Consider the following 22,065-nt stretch of genomic DNA (forward strand, 5'->3'; position numbering starts at 1 on the left):
TTGTACTCATACTTCTCTTTTATATATAAAGCTCTAAAAACAATTCTCTACTATTTTACAATTAAATTAAAGCATTTCCATGATTGGCCTAACTACTGATTTTGGTCTAAATATTTTAAACATTAATCATTCCATAAAAATATACAGTTCAAAACATGGTCCCACCAGTAAGAAGCAGCCTTCTGAAACAGGCTAATGATACTCAACCATGTAATTCAGTGCTCAATATCATCTAATTGATAAATATTCATATTCCATTTCAGACTCTACTCTCAAAAATCTTTAAAATACTATCTTTACAGTCTTACAATGCTTACAAACATCCAGAAAGGGTTCACATTTCTAACTTGCTTGTAGCAACCATGCAAGTGTTATTACTTATACACTGGGCCAGCTAAGCATAAACTTCATGCCATCATTTAAAAAAAAATTAACCTTTTACCATCTTTCATACAGTGGAATTAAGTTTACAACTGACTTCATGTTATTCCATGTGAACACAGATTAGAGATAAGCCAGACACTCCAAACTGCACTTTTCAGTTTAAACTTCTAAGAACTAACTTGTTTACAGTCAGTAGGATGCACTTAAAGCTGCCTTTCAATTGAACAGACACCCAGTGTACTGTCAAGCTACCTCTAGATGTATACTAAGAGGTGAAGTCATTACAAAAAAGGACACAATCCAGAACTTGGTAGATTCCAAGAAGTATGTAGCTGTTCAAACATGTAATCGACTCAACTGTGCTTAAAAATAACACTGCACCACAACTGAGGGAGTCATTAGCCACTTCACATCTGGAGGCATCTGATCTGCAGATTTCCTCGTTCCTACCCCAAAGCAGGTAACACCACATTCTCTATTCATGGTATATTATGATACTGCTCATTCTGGACTAGAAACCAGAAGAATCAGATTTCTCCAGATTAGAAGTAGCTAATAATATTGTTAAAATACGTTATCCGTATTTTTCTTCTTTTGGAATCTTACAGACAATTTTGTGAGGTTCGTTAACTTTTGCAGGTCACTATAGCTGTCAACCAGGATATCCCACACCACTGTTTAGTCTCAAAAAAGGGAAAATCTTTATTAATTTAGGTATTAACTACCCCCAATCCTGTGTGACTCATCTCTATAAATTATAGGATTGCAATAGTTCAAATTCAAATCCCAGTTAGGACAAATACCTTTTAAAACAAGAATTGGAAAAGTCAGGGAAATACATATAAAATTCTTTCTGCATTGCATTAAATATACTGTTCTTTTTTCTGAATATGAATAGACATGGATACAATCAAGATGAATTGCAATCAATATACAACTTTTCTCTAATTGCTCAAAAATTAGTATAAAATAATATAAATTATAGGAATGATTGTTCCAGATTTTTAGATGTCAATTATTAAAAAATCATTTATAAGTGAATGTTCATTGTAAATTATTTACAGAAGAGGTAACAAAATTTCCAAGTTAACATTTATCATAGTGAGTTATGACCTAGCATATATGTAAAAACAATGCACTCATCAAAAATTACAAAACCCAGTACTTATTACCAACTACACAAGAAGTCATGATTAGCTTTATGTAGCTGATGTACAGTATGCTTTTAAGAAGAAAAGTGCCAAAACTCTGTTATTCTCCGACACTTCATAGGTAAAAGTCTTTGATATTTTAATCATTAAGCACAAAAATGTTTTGAAGATGACTTTCATCAATTTTAAAATAATGCCAAATGAAAATCTTTAGAAAAAAGAATGTTACAAATGTAAAGTACATCTTATTAAAAATGCATTTTAAAAAAGTCTATAAATTTGTCTTGACAGTTAAAGATTTTATTTGCAAAAGATCTGTAAGAACAACTGGATAGAAATGCTCATGTAAATTATTTTTTCAAGAAGTATTTGGGTGTTTTAGAACTAAGCGATGTTAATAGGGAAGGCATTTATAAAATTGCCAACAGATTTTTTTTTTTTCTCCAAAGGATAGCATCTTTTATAGTTTAGGGCAGTTCATGTTGTTAGGTCACAAATCAAACTGTTAATTGTAAAACTGAATATAATTTTCTCCATAAATTATAGTGTATAGTATTAGTTCTGTTGCCTGCGTTTTGCCGATCTCATTTTTTCAAATCGTGACTCCATCTCTTCCAGGACCTTTGGTGTGTAACGTACAACTAACTTAACCTTTCCTTGAGCTGCTTTCAGCAGTTCTACTGCCTTTTCATGGTGTTCTCCTTCAACGCTCTGTAAAGCATAAACCATTAAATACTACATTAGCAAAGAACACAAGTGTTGCAGAAGATTCTTTAGCTCCTTTGTTACACAAAAAAATTCCATTATAATAATAAACTAGAAGTATGGCAGGTTTGAAACTGTAATGCAAGGGGCGCTATCACCCAGTTGAAGACCTGAAGCTTCAACAAGTCACCAAACAAATGGTGATGGCAGACTTTGCATTTTCTTTTCTAACTAGCGTAAAAAAAAGTCATGTGGAAATGAGTGCCAAGCAACTAATTTATCATGGGAGACAGGGAACAAGCAGACATACTGAGAGTCACTAGAGTTTATGTTTTACACACACAATAAGTACAATAAGAGAAACATTTTAAAACATGGTCCTTTAGGTTTTAAAGTCTACATTTAATAGAATTTATAAAAATTTCCCTCCAGACAAACAGTATTTAGCAACTTCTCCCCACCACTGCATCCGTTATAAGATCCAGGCATCATATGTTTTATCATCAGTCAGCAAAAGTTATTTCTCCCAACTTTATTATAGTTATCAAAACAATTACATTACTATCCCAAGCCTACCTCCCACTGCTGCTATTAGAAGCTAGAAGGCAGGTGGTGTACCTGTTGATTGGAGGGTTTCCCCGTTACTATAAAATTACTTACAAAAAGAAAGACAACAGTTAAAAAAAAAAACAAGTTATTTCTCTTCTATCAAATTTAGAAAATGTGCTTGGATATTTTCATTTTTTGTTATTCAGCTGGATGCACAAGTCGTTCTCTTTTAAAAATGGCATGAGAAGCTTGTAAGAATACATGGTGTCAGTAAGAGATTTGAAAAAAAATCAATTGCAAAATAATATGTGAGATTGCTTACAGTTTCTAAACTATGTCTATACAAATATATTTGAATTCTGTTGTAAACAATATACTAAATGTTACTAGTATAAAAATTCTGGAAAGACCATTAAAATCTTTTAATGGACAAAAGTCTAGTTTTCAAAATATTCTCTATTAGCTAGGTTCTGGCAAAGGCATAAACATTAAAGCCTTTGCAACAATACACTGAAGCGTGTTAGTGCTAAGTGTGACAGATATTGCAGCCACATGCAGTGTCTTTGGTGAACAGATTGTATTAAATTTATTATTGTTTTATGTATCATTGTGAGCCAGAGACCATATGCAACTCTATGAGGAGAGGGTTTCCACAGGTCCTTCAGGAACTAAAAACAATGTGGGGGTGGGTGGGTGATTACTACAGTTCCTGAGATTGTAAACAGTCCCAGAGAAGTACCAATCCCTAGGGTGGCTTGCATATATTGATCCAGGCTGCATTTTTCCAGACACTAAGAAACAAAGAAAGGCCTTTTGTTATAAACGGATGAGCTTGAACTGACTTGGGGTTTTCTTTTTGATTCAACAAAACAGGCAGGAACTTGGATCCAGGGGAACCGCAATCCTTGGATTGAAAGGTTGGAAATACTTTGGTCTACTGGGGCTCCATAAGACAGATGAGCAATTCCTAGTATGTTTAGTGTGGGGTTTAAAACTATTTATTGTTGGGTTTCTTTTTTAAATGTTTTCTCTGCAATGCTTTTGACCTAAGAATAAATGTACTTTGCTTTGTTACAGTTGTGTGGTCACTGGTTAACAAAAAACAAAACAAAAAAAACCCAAAGCAAAACAACACTGACATTGTCCTCAGAGAGAAAGCAATGCACAGGGCCTTAGGCAGACTAGCTTGCTGGAGATATCACAGTGTAAGGCAGGCAGCTGTACAGCCTAAAATTCCCCATCAGAAAGGAGAGAGCCATGAATTTCCATCCAAGAAAGGTGACTGGTGGGAATCTGAAATGGGAATTGGGCACCCTTGAGGGACCACGGAGGGGGAATACAGGTGCAGTTACTCCTGAAACTGTGACACTAAGTTAATTCTGAATACAGTTATTAAAAACAGGTCTGTTGCATATTAAATATATTAAGATGTTAAGAATGTGCTCAGAGGTATGAGGAGGAGATTTCTTCATTTAAAATTGGTAACATAAAACCAATGTACCTTACATGTGCATGAACACATCCCAGTTTTATTTATTTTTATAAATATATATTTAAATTTATGCCCACTGTCTGCTAAGCGGGGGTTGTTGGGTTTTTTTTGGAGTGTCTGTGGGAGAGGAAGGCAGAAGAAAGCCACTTGAGACTTATAGTTCTATGCTTGTCTCAGTATATTTTAGAGCAACTTGGGAATTTCTATAAAGATACACTGGCTATGCCAAGGAACCATGGTACCAGCACAGAACAGCTGTAGCACTTTGGCCAGGACCCCTTCCCATTCCATATGCTGGGGGCTGCAGAACCAGGTGGCTTAAGAGATGGAGATATCCCTAGCAGGCATAGTCATGTTGGGGACATCTAATAGCTCTCCAATTCCTTTGCATCACAAGAGTGGCTCTGGTTACAGACTACAGGATTGAATTAAAACCTACGTTGTAAAATAAGGTTAGGTATGTACAAGTAGTTACTAGAGCCTGAATTTTAACTAGTACATATAAATTAAGAGTTTTTGAAAGTACAATCAAAACTTGTGTAGTTCACTCAGAGCTGTCTGAGAGTATCTGAGGAGCAAGAATTGTTCTATAAAAATATACACCAAAATAATTTTAAAACCTTTTAGCAGTCTCCTTTTCCTCATCACCCAGAAGGCCACAGGTTGGTATTTTATGTGTTGTGCCTTTTATGCATCTTCAGCCTAAATGGATGCTGAATTTAAAAAAAATCAGTGACTGAGTTTAAAATACATGCTCCTTTTTATAAGAAACTGGAGGAATGGTTTTTAAAATCTCAGCACTTAGGTGAAAAAATCACAGTCCCTGCAAAAATTACTTTATAGCTTGCACTTTGTCTCAGTTTTCAGTCTCCAGCCGCATTTTTATCAGGACAATGACAACATCAAAGGACCGTCAGATTATCTTGCCTTAGATTGAATGGTTTTGGTACTTACCTTACAAGATGCAAAAATTCACATTATTAAAAGTCTGCAACATCAGGGACACATGTAGCAGAACCACTTTAACACCACTGTAACTAGAGCTGAATGAATAATTGCTTTTTAGGTTTGGTGGCCAAACCAAAAAAATAATTGCAAACTAAAACTGATTCCCCCGCCTGTTTTTCTTGCTGAAATGAAAAAGCAAAAAAACTCTCTTCGGTCAGTTCAAAACGACATTTTGAAATGGTACAGGCTGATTCCCAACAGTTTGTTTCAAAAATTTCAAAACAAACCATTTTGACTTTTGACATTTTTTTTTCCAGTTTTTATTCAGCAGAAACCATTCACTGAATTTGACCCCAATTTGCAAATAGTTTTGGTTGCACCAAAAAAGGATTTTTCAGCAAATTTACTATTTGTTGAAAAAATTATGCCCATCTGTAATTGTAAAACTATTTCATAAGGTAATAAAACAGTTTGCTTCAAAATAGAGTACTTAATATTTGGCCTTATTTATCCTCCCATGCTCTGAAATATTGCCTCAGGTAATGGTATACTTGTATTACCATTTAGTGAATTCATGTACAATAGCAAAGCATAGTCCAAGAACTCTTGTCATACTCAAGTTTTTGTCCAATATCCTAGTCTTGCTAATTATGAATCAACTGCAATCAGCAGGATGAGATTTCTATCTTTGCCAACACTAAAAAAAGGCACCAGGCTTATGCAGACTACAGTCTCTATACACCCTCAAGTGGACACAAGTAGCTACTACAACTGAAAGTTAAAGCCAATTCCTACCACTCCGTTTACAGAAAGAAGCTGGTCTCCACGTTTCAGTCCCCCATGTCTATCAGCTATACCGCCTGGGATAATTCGAGAGATATAGATTGGAGAGTTTTGCTCTTTGCCTCCCATAATGTTGAATCCAAGACCTTCTTCTGTTTTTGGCAGTTCAACAACTCTGGGATGTGAATGACCTTCACTGGCAGCAAATGCAGCAACTGTTGCCTATAAGAAACAAAACTATTTACTTTTTCTTAAAATCAGAATCTTAGAAAGTCTCCATCTCTTATAGTCAGAGGTGGTAAGCATTTGAAAAGGTTTTTGAGACAGACAATGAAGTAAAAATAATGTGTATCCTAGGTACCAACATCAGAATATGAAAACTAAGGGGCATTTTGAATTAAATAAAAATGTCATGAAAGACTTGTTATTTCAAAGATCTTGTTCATACAACCTACAGATTAACAGGTCATATCAGGAGGAGACATCTAGATCACCCTTTTTGTGACAAACTATTACATTCTATTCTAGTTATAGTAAGACTTTTACCTTTGCTGTAGCATTAGCTCTCACTTCTGGGCTACTGCTGATGTCCACAGTTTCATATACGTGCTCATATACCTTTAGGACAAAGTTATTTAGTAGGTACATAATTTAATGGGAAAAATGAATAGATAGGTTTTCTGCTTAGATGGTGTGACAAATAATCTACTGTGTTAGATGTGTGACAAGAGATCAATACTTCTGCTGCTACTCTCAAAATTGCATTTCCTAATTGAGAGAGAAAGGGTATGTGCCTGAAAGAGAACGAATCTGCCCTATTGGAAAACCACCTCTAACTGAGGCCATGTCTACACATAAAGCACTGTAATGGCACAGCTGTACTGACACAGCTGCGCCACTGCAGTGCATCTGGTGAAGACGCACTACGCTGACAGGAGAGCTCTCCCATCGGCATAAAAAATCCAGCTTCGCGAGCAGCAGAAGCTCTCCTGCAGATATAGCGCTGTGCACACGAGCACTTATGGCAGTGTAACTTATGTCACTCAGGGTGGAATATTCACACCCCTGAACGACAAGTTTTGTAGATATAGGTTGTAGCACAAACATAGCCTGAGACAGGACTGAGACAGTAAGTCACACCTTCCCCTGGGTCTACTGAATGGGCCATTCAAGCACAGTGAATATCACTGCTATCACTGAAACCAAAAGCGATAGTTGGATCTGCAGCTACTCCCACCCACGCCCACACAACTGGAAGAACCATTCCAAGTGCAGGTAAGGGAGTGAGAGCCTTGGGGAGATGCTAATTACTGCTAGAACAGAATGTTAATCATAAGGCAGAGACAGAAGAGCGTCAGATTTGTATTGACTCACAGCTTGCCTTCACTACTAAAAAAAGATGCATTTTTTACCTCAGGGTAACTAATGCGCATGAGCTATCTCATAACAATACTGTGAAGACAAGACACTTTTGTTTTACTGCAAAGGTCTTTTGTTTTACTCACTGAGGTCAAACTCTGGCCAGTTTACCTTGTGGTAAAAAAAGTGTCTTGTCTTCACTGTGTCTTTACCTTGTGATAGATCACGTGTTAGTTACCCTGAGATAAAAAACACAGCCTCCTCCCCACCCACTCCCCCTTTTTTTTTTTTTTTAGTAGTGAAGACAAGCTCTCACTTGCACTTTAGGGTACAGATGCTTGTAGCTGACAGGAAAGTCAGACCCTCAAACTCTCTCTCCAAGAAAAGTGTGAATTGTTATTTGGCTTTCTGTAACCTAAGATAATATATTCTTATCTAGGTTACTTTGGGGCAAAATTTAAATCTAAGTATGTTAAGACAATTGTTCATTTTGTTTTAAATCCTTCCCTACTTTTTTTTTTAATATAGAATTAAGCCCCAAAGTTTGCAGATAATAGATTTGAGGTCAGATTAAAAAGTAATTCAAAACAAACTCTTGTAACAGCTAGCTTTGTTCCTGCTCAGTAGGTACAACAGTACATGTTAGAAGCAGGCATATATCTGGTATTTTTGGTTGCTATTTGTTTATGCCAGGTTAACTTACCTCTCTCACAGCATTACAGAACTCACTTTGAAGAACCCTTTGCAAAGCCTGTAGTTTTTGTGGTGGTACTTCTCCACTCCTCTGTAATTTTTCCAGCAACTCAATAGCTCTGCAGATGTCTGGGAAAAGATAGAATATTGATAATGATGAACACCTGACTTTTACTCAGAGAATGTTCTTTTAGTGCGTTCATGCGCACACATACACACCACTTTGTAAGTCAGAATTAAGGATGCTTAAATGCGTTTCCTTTAACACAATCACTAAATACCACTGAGAAGACACCAGTTAATGCATCAACATCCAGGCCTTCCCTCCTCCAATGACTCCTTGCATATCTCATCTTCAGGATCCTCATATGTTAAATCTACTTCTCCCTCTGATCCTTTGAATCCGTTCCTAGTTGCCTGTACCACTTTCCACGCCCCATCAATGTGTGCTTTTTATGGTCCCTGTCTCATTCTCCATTCTACTTTGTTTAAAATCAACATTGATCAATATCAGCATTCACACATGGAATGAGGAAGGGGACTACACAGGGTAGAAAAAAAAGAATGAGTAGAAGGGCTGGTATGGGTATACTGGGTAACAGTGCACACTGTTTCGGTTACCCTGATGATTTATCCACCCTCCACCAGTGGGGAGACCCACTGCCAATATAGCTTCCCAGTCACTGCATATCCTGCATTTCTGGCTTCCTTGCCTTCCTGGCTCTACCTGCCTCCCCAGTTACAGCCCCTACCAACCTCTGAGTCTTGTTGCCTCTATGCCTCCCTTCTATCCATATTTACCCACTGTGACAGAATCTACCCGTGTTCACACCCTACATACTATTGTAATAATTTTTGTACAAGGCATGTCTTGTAAGTTATCATTTGAAAACTCATAATTTGCTGGTCAGTATCATCCTGATAAAATATGTGTGGAACATTGTATATAAAGTTATAAGATTTCCCTGTATGATGTTATTAACACATGTTCCAACCCCCATAACCCTCCCCAAACTAAGGTTGGCAAACAGGTCTATCCTAAACAAAGGAATGTGTACTCTGCTTAATTTGCATTTAAGTAGTAAACAGACTCATTGGTCAGAGAGGGAAACAAATAACACTCAAATGGGTGAGAAAAAAAGCAGCAGGGAACATCCTTCCACACAGATTCTCTATCTCCTAGTGCCCAGCTGAAAATGTTTTTCAGGAGGGGGACAAGTACCCAAAGGCACTCCTCTCTGTCTCCCTGCCCATGACATGCACAGTATCTGAAGCGAAAAAGGAAGCCAGTGCTGGACTCTGGACAGAGTTTGGTTAGCAAGACTGCTGAAAGCACACAGTGAGAAACTTTGCTTGAATCTGAAATAGCTTGTTAAGGTAGGTATTAAGATGTTTTACTATCTTTATTTTTCTTGTAACCATTTCTGACTTTTATGTCTCATTACTTGTATTCTCTCTCTTAGTAGTTAATAAACTTGTTTTATCTAATCCAGTGTGTTCAAGCTGAAGTGCCCGGGTAATGCCATTTGGGGTGACAAGTTATGTGCATATTATTCCTTTAAAGGAATAATGGACTTATAATATTTTGTACTCTCTGGGAGACGGCCGGGCAGTACAGGACATAGATTTCTGGTGGAAATCTGAGTCTGGGGTATGTTGGGGTGACCCTGCAGTATAAGCAAGGCTGGTGAGAGTAAAAGTGTAACCCAAGTGTGGTTGGCAGGCTGCAGTTACATGTAGATGTTCAGGGTGTGGCTTGCAAGCTAGAAGGCTATTTGTGAGTGGCCCAGGTGAGAGCTACTTCACCAAGGCATTGTAAGGCACCCAAGGTTGCAGGGCAGGAGTAACACAACTGCTCATTAGTCTGGATTGTACCCTGGTATGTCACACCCACCCATCTCATCTATGATAGATATTGGCAATGGGAGCTCTTGTCTGGCAGATCTGAGATCAACTGTGAAAAACCACCAGGGCTTTGCTAGATGGAGAAATTACTTGCGTAGCAGAGCTACAAGTTTCACCTGCCAGGCAACTTTGTACAAGCTTCCCCCACTACTTGCCTACATTGTTAAGGCTGAGACATGGTCAGAAGTGGCAAAGAGAATCTTACAGGACAATTGCCTGAAAAAGCAAAGTTCATTGCTCTGCTTATTTTAATTGGTGGAACCACCTATGGATTTTCTGAGGAGAGTTCTGGTCCAACTGACTGGGAGTACAGCTGTCTAAGCTTAAACACTTCATAGGAAGCAGGTATGGACAGAGGAAGGGAAAGCAGCTAAAGTCTGTTATTGGGCGACACTAGCCCTTTAAGAGGGAGTAGGGCCAAAGCTGTGACTCATCAGCAAACTTCAACTGGGCTTAAAAGGGGGGGGGGGGGGGAGAAAGCTGGCAAGTCAAAGCTGCCTGAGAGCACTGACAGAGAGATAGAGAAGGGCAGGTGAGAGCTGTCTGAGGAGGAACAGAGACCCAGGAAAGAGAAGCAGCGGCAGAGGAGAGCTGGTAGAAAGCCATTGAGAAGAGCAAGAAGTTGATGGCGAGGACTGACCAGAGCTGTGGAAAACCTGCCAAGTTAAAGGAGAGCTTGTGCAGAGGTTCCTAGGAAGAAGAACCACCAGCCTGGTTAGGAGAAGCTGAGCCCAAAACAAGAGTTGATGCTGGAGAGTAGATTTCAGAGCAGGAATAGGACTCATAAGAAGAGAGGCCTGGGTGTTTGGAACACTGTGGGAAGAACTCCTTGCAGCAAGTTTGAGTGGAGGGCTGCAGGAAGCTCAGCTCAGAACATCCCCTGAGCTGGGGTATGACTCTCAGACAGGGAAGCTTGGCTGAGTGGAACAGTGTGGGGAGTTCTTTGCAGGAGCCCTGACTCAGGGCTATGGGACGAGACTTATGGGAGAGAAGCAGGTCTTGGAACTCTCAGGCAGAAGGCCTGGAGAGCGGGGTCCTGGAACAGCAGCTGAATGAACCATGATAAAGTGGTTACTGACCCTCAGATGGGTGACCTGGGAATGATGACCTTTGAATGGGATTGAAGAGCTGCTGGACTGCAACCATCTTTTACTTCAGGGTTTCAGAAGGATGGTTTTATCATGAATTCTGTGGACTATTGCTGCTATACAGCACCATTCACTAGGGACAGAGACAGATAAAAATAGCTCTCTCTCCTTTCTGGGGGCAAGATGCTACACAAAACAATTGTTACATGGGAGAAGACAGTGAAATTAAAAAAATAAATAGGAAAAGGAAAAAAGATTCAAGGGGCAGCAGACACTTAACAAGTTTGAGATTGCTTTCACAGAACGCATACACCCTTCCAGTTTTACAAGTACCACAGGGGGGCAAAGATCAGAAGTTTTTCCTCATGCAAATCTACATATACACACAGTACATTACAGCTTTATTTATAAACTGTTCATTCAACCACAAATGCAATAACTTTTGGCTTAAAGGAATTTAGTTATAGGGAGAAATTAGGCAGAGAATGATAAAACTGATTTTTAAGGACAGCTGATAGCTCCATTTTTTTCCAAACAAAGCTTACACAGCATAGTGTGAAAGAGTACCTGAAAAGTTAGATGATTCAGTTTGTGACACTGGCAGACCAGATGCCAGCAGCTGAGCACTGACAAAGTCATTGCTGGAAACCAGTCCAGCTCACCTGCGTGTTAGTATGGTTAAGTTGAGTATTGGACTTATAACTATCTGTCTGGACTTTATGAACTACTAGTAAATTGCTGAACGTATTAATCCTACTTATAATGTCTGTATTCTGTGCTATAAGGTAATACTTAAGTATTTGCTATATAGTTCAGAACATAACCCACCAAACAAGAAAAAACATCACCTAGTACTAAATCCCTATGAAAGATATTTCCTCTTGCCCATCAGGAAGGACTGTCAAAACTAAATGGGCCATTGTGGAACATCACAATACAAAATTTTGCTAACTGTTCCTGCACAGGCTATGTGCAAAAGGGCTCATCCCATCATCTTGAATTCTGGAAGAAGGAAAAAAAGATAGTGAACAAGAAAATTTGTCATCTCTTTGCTGTTTGAATTCTGACAGGGCTGGAGCTAGGGAACAGATGCAGAGATCCCCCATGGTCAACCTGGGTTAGCTCTAATAGACATTCAGTGCTGACAGATTGGTACAACTCTGTCACCTTTTGAAACCACAGACGGTAACTAATTTGTGTATATATGTTTGCCTGCGTTAACCTGTACATAATTAATTTCTTTTTCCTGGTTAATAAATCCTTAGTTTGGCTACAAGCAGTTGTCTTTGGTGTGATATATAAGGTACCTATTAACCTGGGGTAAATGACTCATCTCTGGGGAGTGGAAGCAACCTGAATCTTTTGTGATCTTTGGTGCATGCCAACTATCATTAAATCCAGCTTGCCTGGGTGACAAGATAGACTGGAGTGCCCAAGGAGACTGTTTGCGACTCCATGGTAAGACTGTTACAGCACTTCAGGGATTCATATTTGTTACTGGGTTGGTGAAATCTAATTACTCCTGGGGAAATTGTGCACCAAAAAATAAAAAATTCTGTGCACAAGTTAAATTCTGCAAATTTTATTTGTCAAAATACTACTACATCATCACACCAGTTTCAATTATTTTGTTAATTTATTTCAAAATACCTATCAGCAAGAATGTCTGTAACAATACAGACACACACAAAAGTTCCCTCAGGAGTAGCGAGTTAAAGAAACCCCTACGACAACCCAGTTCCTATTTCTCTGCCCCCTCCCTCCCCCAGAGCCCAGCCATGCCCCTCACCCCCCCAGCCCAGACACTCACACTCCCTACCCTCCAGAGGCCAGCTGCACATCCCCCCTCCTCCAACACTTTCACCCCTTAGCCCCAAAGGACAGCTCCAGCCCCCCCCCAGCCCAGACATTCACACCCTCTACTCCCCAGAGCCCAGCCACACACACACCCCAGCCAAGACACTCACAGCCCCTACCCCACAAAGACCAGGGATCCAGAGCGAGAAACAGCTTGATGCTGGGTCCCAGGCTTGCACAGAGTTTCCTGCGCGCTGCCATCTCCTTCCTTCAGGGCATGCTGGAACTGTAGCTGCTGGGAACCCTTCAGTTCCCTCCCCCTGGCTTTGTCTTCTATTTGCGAGCTGGGCTATGCCAGGTTCAGCGGCCCCTAGTGGTGGCCAACATCTCTGCTGCCCATTTCTATGCGGGGGAAGGAAATTCTGCACGCACAACATTAATTTCTGCAAAATTCCGCATTGCGCAGTAGCGCAGAATTCCCCCAGAGCTATCTAATTATAGAACACACATCCAATTTGGGGTGTCTGCCCTGCTTTTTGAGAATCTGCCTTGAGGTTGGCACTCTGTCGTGAACCACTCCAGACAGTGTGATGCTCTTTTAGTGAACATTTAATGTTGCAAAACAAGTCTTAGAATGCCTAGAAATACGTTTTTTTTTTTAAATGCAAAGTTGATTTGGTTTAATTTTTTTCCAATATCGAGTCAGGATCTGTTAACATGTTCCTCTGACACAATAAAACATTTCCCACCGGAATCAAACACTGCATAAATAATTTCATTATATAACCATAACAGTAGTACTATTACATGTGTTGTGGAGTCTAACATTCCTTTCTGTAGTAAGTCTTCCATTGTTTGCACTTCATGCTGAACTAGACTGAACTGTCCATCCCATCTAAAGCATTTATAATCTTCTGATTACTAGTGTCTGGATGCCAAATATTCTATTTTGAAACAAAAACTTTTTGCCAAACAGATATCATGCTAGGGTTTGACCACCTCCCCTTCATTCTTCAGTTTCTACTATTCAAGAAAGGAACCTGATGAAAGGGCTTTTTTTTTTTTTTTTTTTTTTTGCGCAAAAAGCTCAGAAGACAGATTAGACCGTTTGGATCTTCTCTGGTAAGGTATTCCACAATCTAGGAGCTGGAACTGAGAATGCCTTGCCTCCAGCTCCCAGAAATTTCATCCTAGGAACTCAATTTCCATATCCCTCTGAATGCAACTGTGTTGGTCAGTCACAAAAAGGTAATCTCTGAAGGGCCCTGGCCCCAGCCCAAAGAGCATTTCAAAGATTAAACTAAGGATGCAAATAGGGAACCAACAGAGGGTAAAGGGCACTGATGTGATGTTATTTTGGTTGTAAGTTCCCCAAAAGAGTGGAGATGCCACACACTGTGTTATATAATGTGGAGCAGGATTTAATTTATGTCTGTAGAATGCTCAGAACCTTCAGACACTAATTTTGAGATCCAGTGTGTCTTTTACACAAGTACAGAGTAAGGGGCAGTACATAACTGTATTGCTCCAGAAGCAGCTCAAGCCTGGTTGATGCATAAATTTTGTACCATTATAATGATTTCATGGACTCAGATTCTAAGGCCAGAAGGGACCATTGTGATCATCTAGTCTCATCTCCTATATAACACAGGCCATAGAACTACCCCAAAATAATTCCCAGAGCAGGAGTAAGTTGATTATTTTTTGTCAAGGTTCAAATTTCTTGATCAAGGTATAGTCAAGTTCCAAACTCCAGAGAAAAATAATAAAAAACAACAATAATGATAAAGAGTAAATAAAAAGATTTCGGGGTCCATTCAAAAGCATCTGGTAGTCCAGATTTGGCCCGCAGACTTCCTATTGACTACCCGTATCCTAGAGCCTATCTTGATTTGAAAATTGCCAGTGATGGAGAATCCACAACCCTTGGTAAACTGTTTGAATGGTTAATTACCCTCACTTAACCATTCATACCTTATGTCTTGTATGAATTTGTCTAGCTTCAATTTCTAGACATTGGATCGTTTTATACCTTTCTCAGCTAGACTGAAGAGTCCTCTATCATCACATTCCAGCTTTCCAGGTAGGTACTTAAAGTTAAGCTACTTATAAATTAATCAAGTCACCCCTTAACTTTCTTTTTGTTAAACTAAATAGATTGAGCTCCTTGAACCATCACGACAAGGCATGTTTTCTAATCCTTTAATCATTCTTGTGGCTCTTCTCTGAATCCTCTCCAGTTTAACATCATCATTCTAGACTTGTGGACACCAGAATTGGACACAAGATTCCAGCATGGGTCACAGCAGTGCCAAATAGGGAGTAAAACAACCTCTCTATTCCTACTTGAGATTCCCATGTTTATGCATGCAAAGATTGCATTGGCCCTTTTGGCCAGTTAGGGAGTGTGATTTTTTTTAAAACAAAAATAGTTATACAGGTGTAACTGGTATCCAGAGGGTGGATGCTGATATTCCAATATAAGCACTTTCGTGCTGGCACATCTTTTTTCATACTAATACGGTTAATGCAGTACAACATGTGTATAGACAAGGCCTCAGTCCCAATCTCTCTCCAGGTTCTCCTGGTGCTCTGAAGAGGGAGTAAACTGAGCTAGGTCTATAACTGGAACAACATGCCTTCCCCAGTGCAGCTATGTCTCCTCCGCTCAGATCCTTCCCCATTCACTCCCACCCACCTGCATGAGGCTGAGGCGGTGGGGGAGATACAACAGTTCTATGGAGCCTTCCTGCACTGCTACCTATGATGTGGTTAACTGGGCACTTTGTGTCCCCTTGCACTGCCACACTAGGTATGCCCCAATTTGGCCTTATTCAAAACAACAAGAGACTAAATTGGATACTGAATTGACTCAAGAGGGGCTTCAAGGAAAAAACCTCACACGCTTGGAGATAACACCATTAAAAACAGTAAATTAAAATAATGTAACAAAACCAATGTGACACCAAACCCACAACACACTATTAAAGGATGGATTTTATTTGCAGCAAGCAGATTTTCTGATTAATCACATGCACTTTAAAAGTGAATTTCTGTTGACTGTGGGAGGCACTAGAGTGACTGAAAACCCTGGAGGCAAGTTAACTAGAGCAGAGGTATATTAAAGACAGTAGCAGTGCAAGGTTCTCTACGTAATTCTACTAGTGCCTCCACTCTAAAAGATAACCTCAAGGTGTGAGAGGATAGTCTCTCATCGTTGGCTTCCAGTGAAATTGCTAAAAAGGGTGTTGGTTGTGATTCAAGCAAGAGAGAAGAGATTTCTTCCATATTTGACTCTGTATGCAGTATTGTAGCCATGTTGGTCCCAGGATATTAGAGAGACAAGGTGGGTGAGAAAATATCTTTTTTTGGACCAACTTCTGTTGCTGAGAGAGATGCGCTTTTGAGCTTTCACAGCTCTTTTTCAGGTCCCGAAGCTTGTCGCTCTCACCAACAGAAGTTGATCCAATAAAACATATTCCCTCACCCACCTTGTCTCTCTAATATGTGCCTCTGTTTAGCAGATTTAGTCCCGTTGCTAGTACATGTGTTGTAAAGTTTTTAAACATTTCCCCTCATTTCCTAGGTTACTTACCAACTCTCTGTGATCAGTTTATCCTTAGCCTGATAATGATATCATTTAATTATCCAAAGTCAACACTACCACAATTAACAGAGGTTAGTTATTTCTGCAAATAGTGCTGCCCTTCAGTATGTCATATAGGTACACACTATTATATTGTACTCTTTTTCCCCCTCTTTTCTTAAGAGGCAAGACCAACATGCAAGAAAACATAAAATAGTTCGTTTGTTCCACTGATTCCTACTAGGTAACTCTGCACAGATTTGTTTTCATGGATAAAGCACGACAGGGTAATGAGGTGGAGGAGGATGCTGCCCCAGGTTTTACCAAGAGCAGCTAATCCCACTGCCAAAGCAGCTGCTCTAATTAGCAAGGGGGGGGGGGGGGGGAAGGAGAGAGAGACTGCAGAGCTGTGGCATAGAAAGCAACTTACATATATCTCTATTTACAGACCTTTCCCCTCACACTACAAATGATTTATTTGTGGAACAGGGAGGAGGGAGAAGAGAAGAAAATCACCAGAAAGTTTCAACAGCTGCATTCTGAGGTAGACAACATATTTGAACAATATATGCAGTCACACAAATATATTAACTTTAAGTTAGGACTGTGTATCTCATAAATGCACACTAGTAAAAAGCAATGAAATAGGCTGTTAAGTTATCCACACTCCCCCTCATTTCCTTTTCTCAACTTTAACTACCTCCTTTCCATCACCCAAATCCCACTGCATCCCAAACAATCAATATTCAGCCTAATGCCAACCACTGATTCTGAACATATTAATGGATAGACTTAATGTGACTTTCAAAAACTGCACTGTATCTGTACAGGATTTTGTATTGGTGTGAGAGACATGGTGCTAGACTGAAAATAGTCATTAGAGAAGGGACTTGAACGTCTCTCATTTCAGGTGAGTACCCTAACCATTAGGCTACAAAGTCTCTCACACAGTGTCTCTCTCTTGTTGACCCAATGGCTATTTAAGTATTTTCTACAAAGTGGAACAGCTTCAACAGAAGAGATAGAGAGTCTCACCCCAGAATCCACCATAGCCCAGTGGTTGGGGTACTCACGTGAGTTAGAAGAAATGGGGTCAAGCCTGTGCTGACTTGGGGCTTTGAACCAGGTAACCCACATCCTGGGTGAGTGCTCTAAGCACTGGACTATTAGTATAAGGTGGAGTACAGGCAGCAGCAGCACCACCTCCTTCCCCCGATAAGCTTACAGGCTTCTATGATCCACACTTAGGCCTGGTCCCCACTAAGCCCCCACTTCGGACTAAGGTACGCAAATTCAACTACGTTAATAACGTAGCTGAATTCGAAGTACCTTAGTCCGAACTTACCGCGGGTCCAGACGCGGCAGGCAGGCTCCCCCGTCGATGCCGCGTACTCCTCTCGCCGAGCTGGAGTACCGGCGTCGACGGCGAGCACTTCCGGGATCGATCCAAGAACATCGATTGCCTGCCGTCGGACCCGGAGGTAAGTGTAGACGTACCCTATGTTGACAGGAGAGTGCTCTCCCACTGACATAATTAAACCACTCCAATGAGTGGCAATAGCTATGTTGGGGGGGAAGCTCTCTCCCTAACATAGCACTGTCCACACTGGCGCTTCTAGCAGTGTAACTTATGTTGCTCAGGGGTGTTTTTTTCACACCCGAGCAACATAAATTATACTGACAAAAGTGATAGTGTAGACATAGCCTTAGGTATTTAACTCTCCCCATGTACTGTATAGGCCTAGGCACCTAATTCCACTTAACAACAGGGTGCCTATAAATCAGGTGCTGCAGTGCTCAGGTTGAATCCTAGCCTGGTTGGTCAGGATGAGTGGAAATAATATGAACTGGGGATGGGGAGTGGGAGATGGGAGAGGGTACGAGAGAATTACTTAAAGTTTAAAAGTGCATAGATAGTTTATTAAATTATGTAAATGCCTATTTCCTTGTTTATTGCCTCTTTCACCTATTCTGACAATCTAGCACGTTTAACTCAAAGTTGAGAAGTTTTCTATGTAGAAAAATTCCTACTATCGCTATCCCTCACAAGGTGTGTGCAAACCACTATCCAGCAAGACACAAGTCCAGTATGGAGCTGATGGGGAAATTCTAACAAAATTGTAAAGGGGAAAAAAAATTAAAAAAATTTCCCACTGAAAACCAAACTCCCAGACTGAGACTTGCAGACATTCACTTAAGTTATGAAGGACAAAAGGAAAATCTGGGTCTAAGAATTCCAAAGAGGTTTATGCCTGATGCGTTTTCATCAGCGTGATGAGAAGGAATTAACTTCGTGCCTTGGGGATGCTTAGAGGAACCCAGAGACGTGTTTTGCTTTTGTTTTGTTTTTTTGGGGGGAAAGAGACTAAACATTCAAAGAGCCGTTTAAAATGTTTCTGCTGCCCCAGCCAGTACGTCTCGCCTCGAAGATGTACAAGGAAAATTCAAAGGCCCCGTGAGGAGTCGGCTCCGGAGAGTGAAGGGGCCACTGAAGCGAGAACCAGGAGAACACGGGTCCCGCTGTCCACGCACAGGGAGACTCCAATGCGCCCAAACCCTGGGGCCGCCGGGCACCTCGGGGCTCGCCCCGCCCGGCCAGCGCAGAAGCGGCGGCGGCGGAGGAGGACGTTGCTCTGGCACTCCCGGGGGGAAGTGTCACTAAACTGCCGCAGCCAGGGGGCCGGTGGGGAGAGGGGCCCACCCAGGGCTCCGCCCCCTCGAACCGCGCCAGCCCAACGGCGCTGCCCGGCTCCGCTCCCCGTCAGGAGCCAGCGGGCCGGCACCCAGCGCGGGGAGCCGGGAAGAGACCCGCACGCAACTCCCGGCCAGTGGGAGCGACTGGGCCGGAGCGGCGTCACCTCCTGCGCGCTCACCTCTTTCCAGCCGCACAGGCTCCCCTAGCGCCGCCATCTTCTCCTCGCTCGCGCCCGCACCCGGAAGTGACGCGCGCCGCGCGGAAGGCCAAGGCGCGCGGGGAGGGAGCGGGTGTTAGGGGGCGGGGCTGCTGGGCTGCCTGCAGGGTAGGGTCCCGGGGCTGGTCCCCTAGCGCGACCTTGTGGTTTTGTCCACTCCGCGTGTCCCCCCCCCCCCCACGCCTCCTCCGGCTTGGGTGCCCCACCCCCGGCTCCAGGCCCCGCGGCCGTGCGGGGTCCGCTCCCCGGAATCCATCCCAGCGCCGGGGCGGGCAGAAGGCTTCGCACGTGGCTCCCCCGCGCGTGCCCTGAGTGGCTCTCAGCACGGAGCGCATCCCCGCCTGTGCGTGTCCTGAACGCAGCATGGCGGGGGAGGCACACGGTGCATGTTGCTGCGGTGCCACCGCTGTGTCTCGGCCTAGGGCACGTCCCCGCGTGCCATGAATCCCAGCGCAGTGTGCGTGATGTACTCTGTGTGCGCTGCTTGTCTGCCATCAATTTAATCTGTGTGGGGGGCAAGTGTCTTGCATGGTGCTTGTGTGTTGTTAAAATGATCTAAGCAAGGGGTACAAGTAGGACAAACTCAGTGCGTGCCTTTGCTTTTATGTAAGTGCGCATGGGACTGCCCAGAGGGCACGTAGTTTCTATGTTGTTAATTTAATCTAAGTGCATTATTCTCTGTGTTTGATTTTTGCTTTGAAAGAATAGTTCTGTTCACTGAAGGACCTTTTTCACAAGGGCATGTTCTCAGTTCTGGGATTCATTATAAGGTTGTCACTCCTCTTATAATGAGGGAGGCTGCTATGTGTGGTTCACTGAGCCGTTTAACATGAATGGAAATGGTTTGAGTTTTGCAAGTGAACAAAGTGAATGATTATGAACATGTTTTGAGTCAGAAAAAATGTTTTAGCAGCTGGGACTGTAAAAGTTATAGAACATGTCTGCAATAAAATCCAGATGTTTGTATTTCATAATGTCACTTGAAACTGCTTGTTCTGCTGCCCCAGTAGTGCCTGAAATGTTTAGGAGCCTTCAGGTGACATTTGCACAGGAATGTTTATAGAACATGGCAGATTTTCATAAACATTTCTAAAATTTAAGATATATATTCAATGTATGAAGAGAATACATTTTAAACAGCTCTTTAAAGTAAATATTTTGTCAATCCACACACTCATGATACACCATCCTTCATATAGTCCCACTATTGTGATTTGACTACATTCAAACCTAATGTCATATTATGAAACTAATAACATCTGAAAAGCATAATTCTGTTGACTTTCCACCAGCATAGTCCTGTAGAACTTTTTGCCTCTGGGAATGTGCAGTGATTTATAGCTTCTGTACAGGTGACATAGAAGAAAGGTTTGTGTCCCTGGGTCATTTTTTTTTAAATGTCAGTCTTAAAGGTTTACTGGTCTTTGGTCTTTGTCAGTCTGAAAGATTTACTGGTCTTTGTTTACTTGCTTGCTTTTTCTTTTCCATCTGATTATTTACTTTAGAAATTCAGGTCTTGATTACGCAGGAAACAACTCCATGAATGACGGGAAGACTAGTGGGATTATGAAATCACAAGAGACTGAAAGACATGCAATTGAAGGGAATGAGAAACTTAATCAGACTGCCTAAAACTTTTTAAAATTTGGTTTTCTTAATGCCTGTTTAACGCAAAAGCCTGAGAAACATGAGAGAATATAAATCTTTGGTAAAAATTCAATAAAATAAAAAGTTGTGAAAGCTCACAGTACACATTTGAAAGCTTTAAGGGGTTTTCCAGGAAAACAAGGAAATCCCAGATTTGAATTTCTGATATTTATAAAGTAGAAACATGGAGGGGAACCCCCCCCCACACACACACACACATACACCTTCTACTTTCTGTATAAGCCTCCCTCCATAAGGCCCAAACACATTTTTTCTTTAGCAAGTCACCTTTAAGCGTGTTGCTATATTTCTGAATGATTTCCAGCATTTTTATAATATATTGAATGTTATAGAGTTAGTAATTATAAGGTGAAAATGTTTTTGTGTATTCTTTTTTTGAGAAAATAGTAGAAGTAGTTGTATAAAAAATAACCACTTTTGCAATTGATAAGCCTGACACATCCACTATAAGGAGTTTAGCTATTGAGTCTGCAATGTGGTGTACTTTGTTCAGGGTGTACACATGACAGGTGGACACAAGGACTTCAGAATTTAGATGGCAGAGTGGCACAGATATTCTATCTGCCAGCTTGAGGAGACTACAAATAAAGCACTGTCATGGAAAGAGTTGGGGGGGAAGGGGGAATGAATGAAATAAAATATAATAAAATGAAATGAAAAAGGGCAGGTGAAAAATACCAGACCTACCCAGTTTAGTAGGATTGTTGATGGCAGGCATGGACAACTTAAGATCAGATTTATAAGAGCCTCTGCTGTTTCTCTGCCTAACATATGGGCACTTAAAAAAATACAGCTATTGAAAATGTAGTTAAAAGATTCCTTCGGTATAGATTCAAATATACACCAATTTCCCCTCACTTCTATCTGTGTAATTGCTTCGGTTAGTTATGTTGCAGCTCCTCTCTCACTCAAGGCTATACTTTTGAAAAAGGGAAGGCATTTTCCAAAAGTGAGGCATTTTTGTGAACAGAAATGTATTTGGAATATTTTGTCTGCACTTGCAAATGTAGCTACCATGTTAGAAGCTATTTGGCCTGATTTACAG

General features: G+C 41.1%; 1 protein-coding gene across 2 annotated transcripts; it reads right to left on the reverse strand.

The window, feature by feature from the left end:
* Window positions 1-1,658: 1,658 nt before the first annotated feature.
* LIN7C (lin-7 homolog C, crumbs cell polarity complex component) lies at window positions 1,659-19,375 on the reverse strand. 2 transcript variants are annotated; one of them, XM_065402991.1, is made up of 5 exons: window positions 19,314-19,375; window positions 8,075-8,193; window positions 6,559-6,630; window positions 6,025-6,234; window positions 1,659-2,246 (listed from the first exon to the last, which is right to left on the reverse strand). In XM_065402991.1, the coding sequence occupies exons 1-5, from the start codon at window positions 19,348-19,350 to the stop codon at window positions 2,091-2,093; spliced, it is 594 nt and encodes a 197-aa protein (XP_065259063.1). In that variant the 5' UTR covers window positions 19,351-19,375; the 3' UTR covers window positions 1,659-2,090. The 2 variants fall into 2 exon arrangements, with proteins under 2 accessions (XP_065259063.1, XP_065259064.1); XM_065402992.1 differs by lacking the exon at window positions 6,559-6,630.
* Window positions 19,376-22,065: the final 2,690 nt, after the last annotated feature.

Source organism: Emys orbicularis, chromosome 4, assembly GCF_028017835.1.
Source record: "Emys orbicularis isolate rEmyOrb1 chromosome 4, rEmyOrb1.hap1, whole genome shotgun sequence".
Taxonomy (NCBI): Eukaryota; Metazoa; Chordata; order Testudines; family Emydidae; genus Emys; species Emys orbicularis.

Excerpts from the sequence above, each read along its gene's own strand:
- LIN7C (XM_065402991.1), bottom strand. The coding sequence starts at position 19,350 with ATGGCGGCGCTAGGGGAGCCTGTGCGGCTGGAAAGAG. Across the intron at positions 8,194-19,313 it reads GCCTGTGCGGCTGGAAAGAG|ACATCTGCAGAGCTATTGAG; the intron begins GTGAGCGCGCAG and ends ATCTTTTCCCAG. Across the intron at positions 6,631-8,074 it reads TCTGTAATGCTGTGAGAGAG|GTATATGAGCACGTATATGA; the intron begins GTAAGTTAACCT and ends TTTGTCCTAAAG.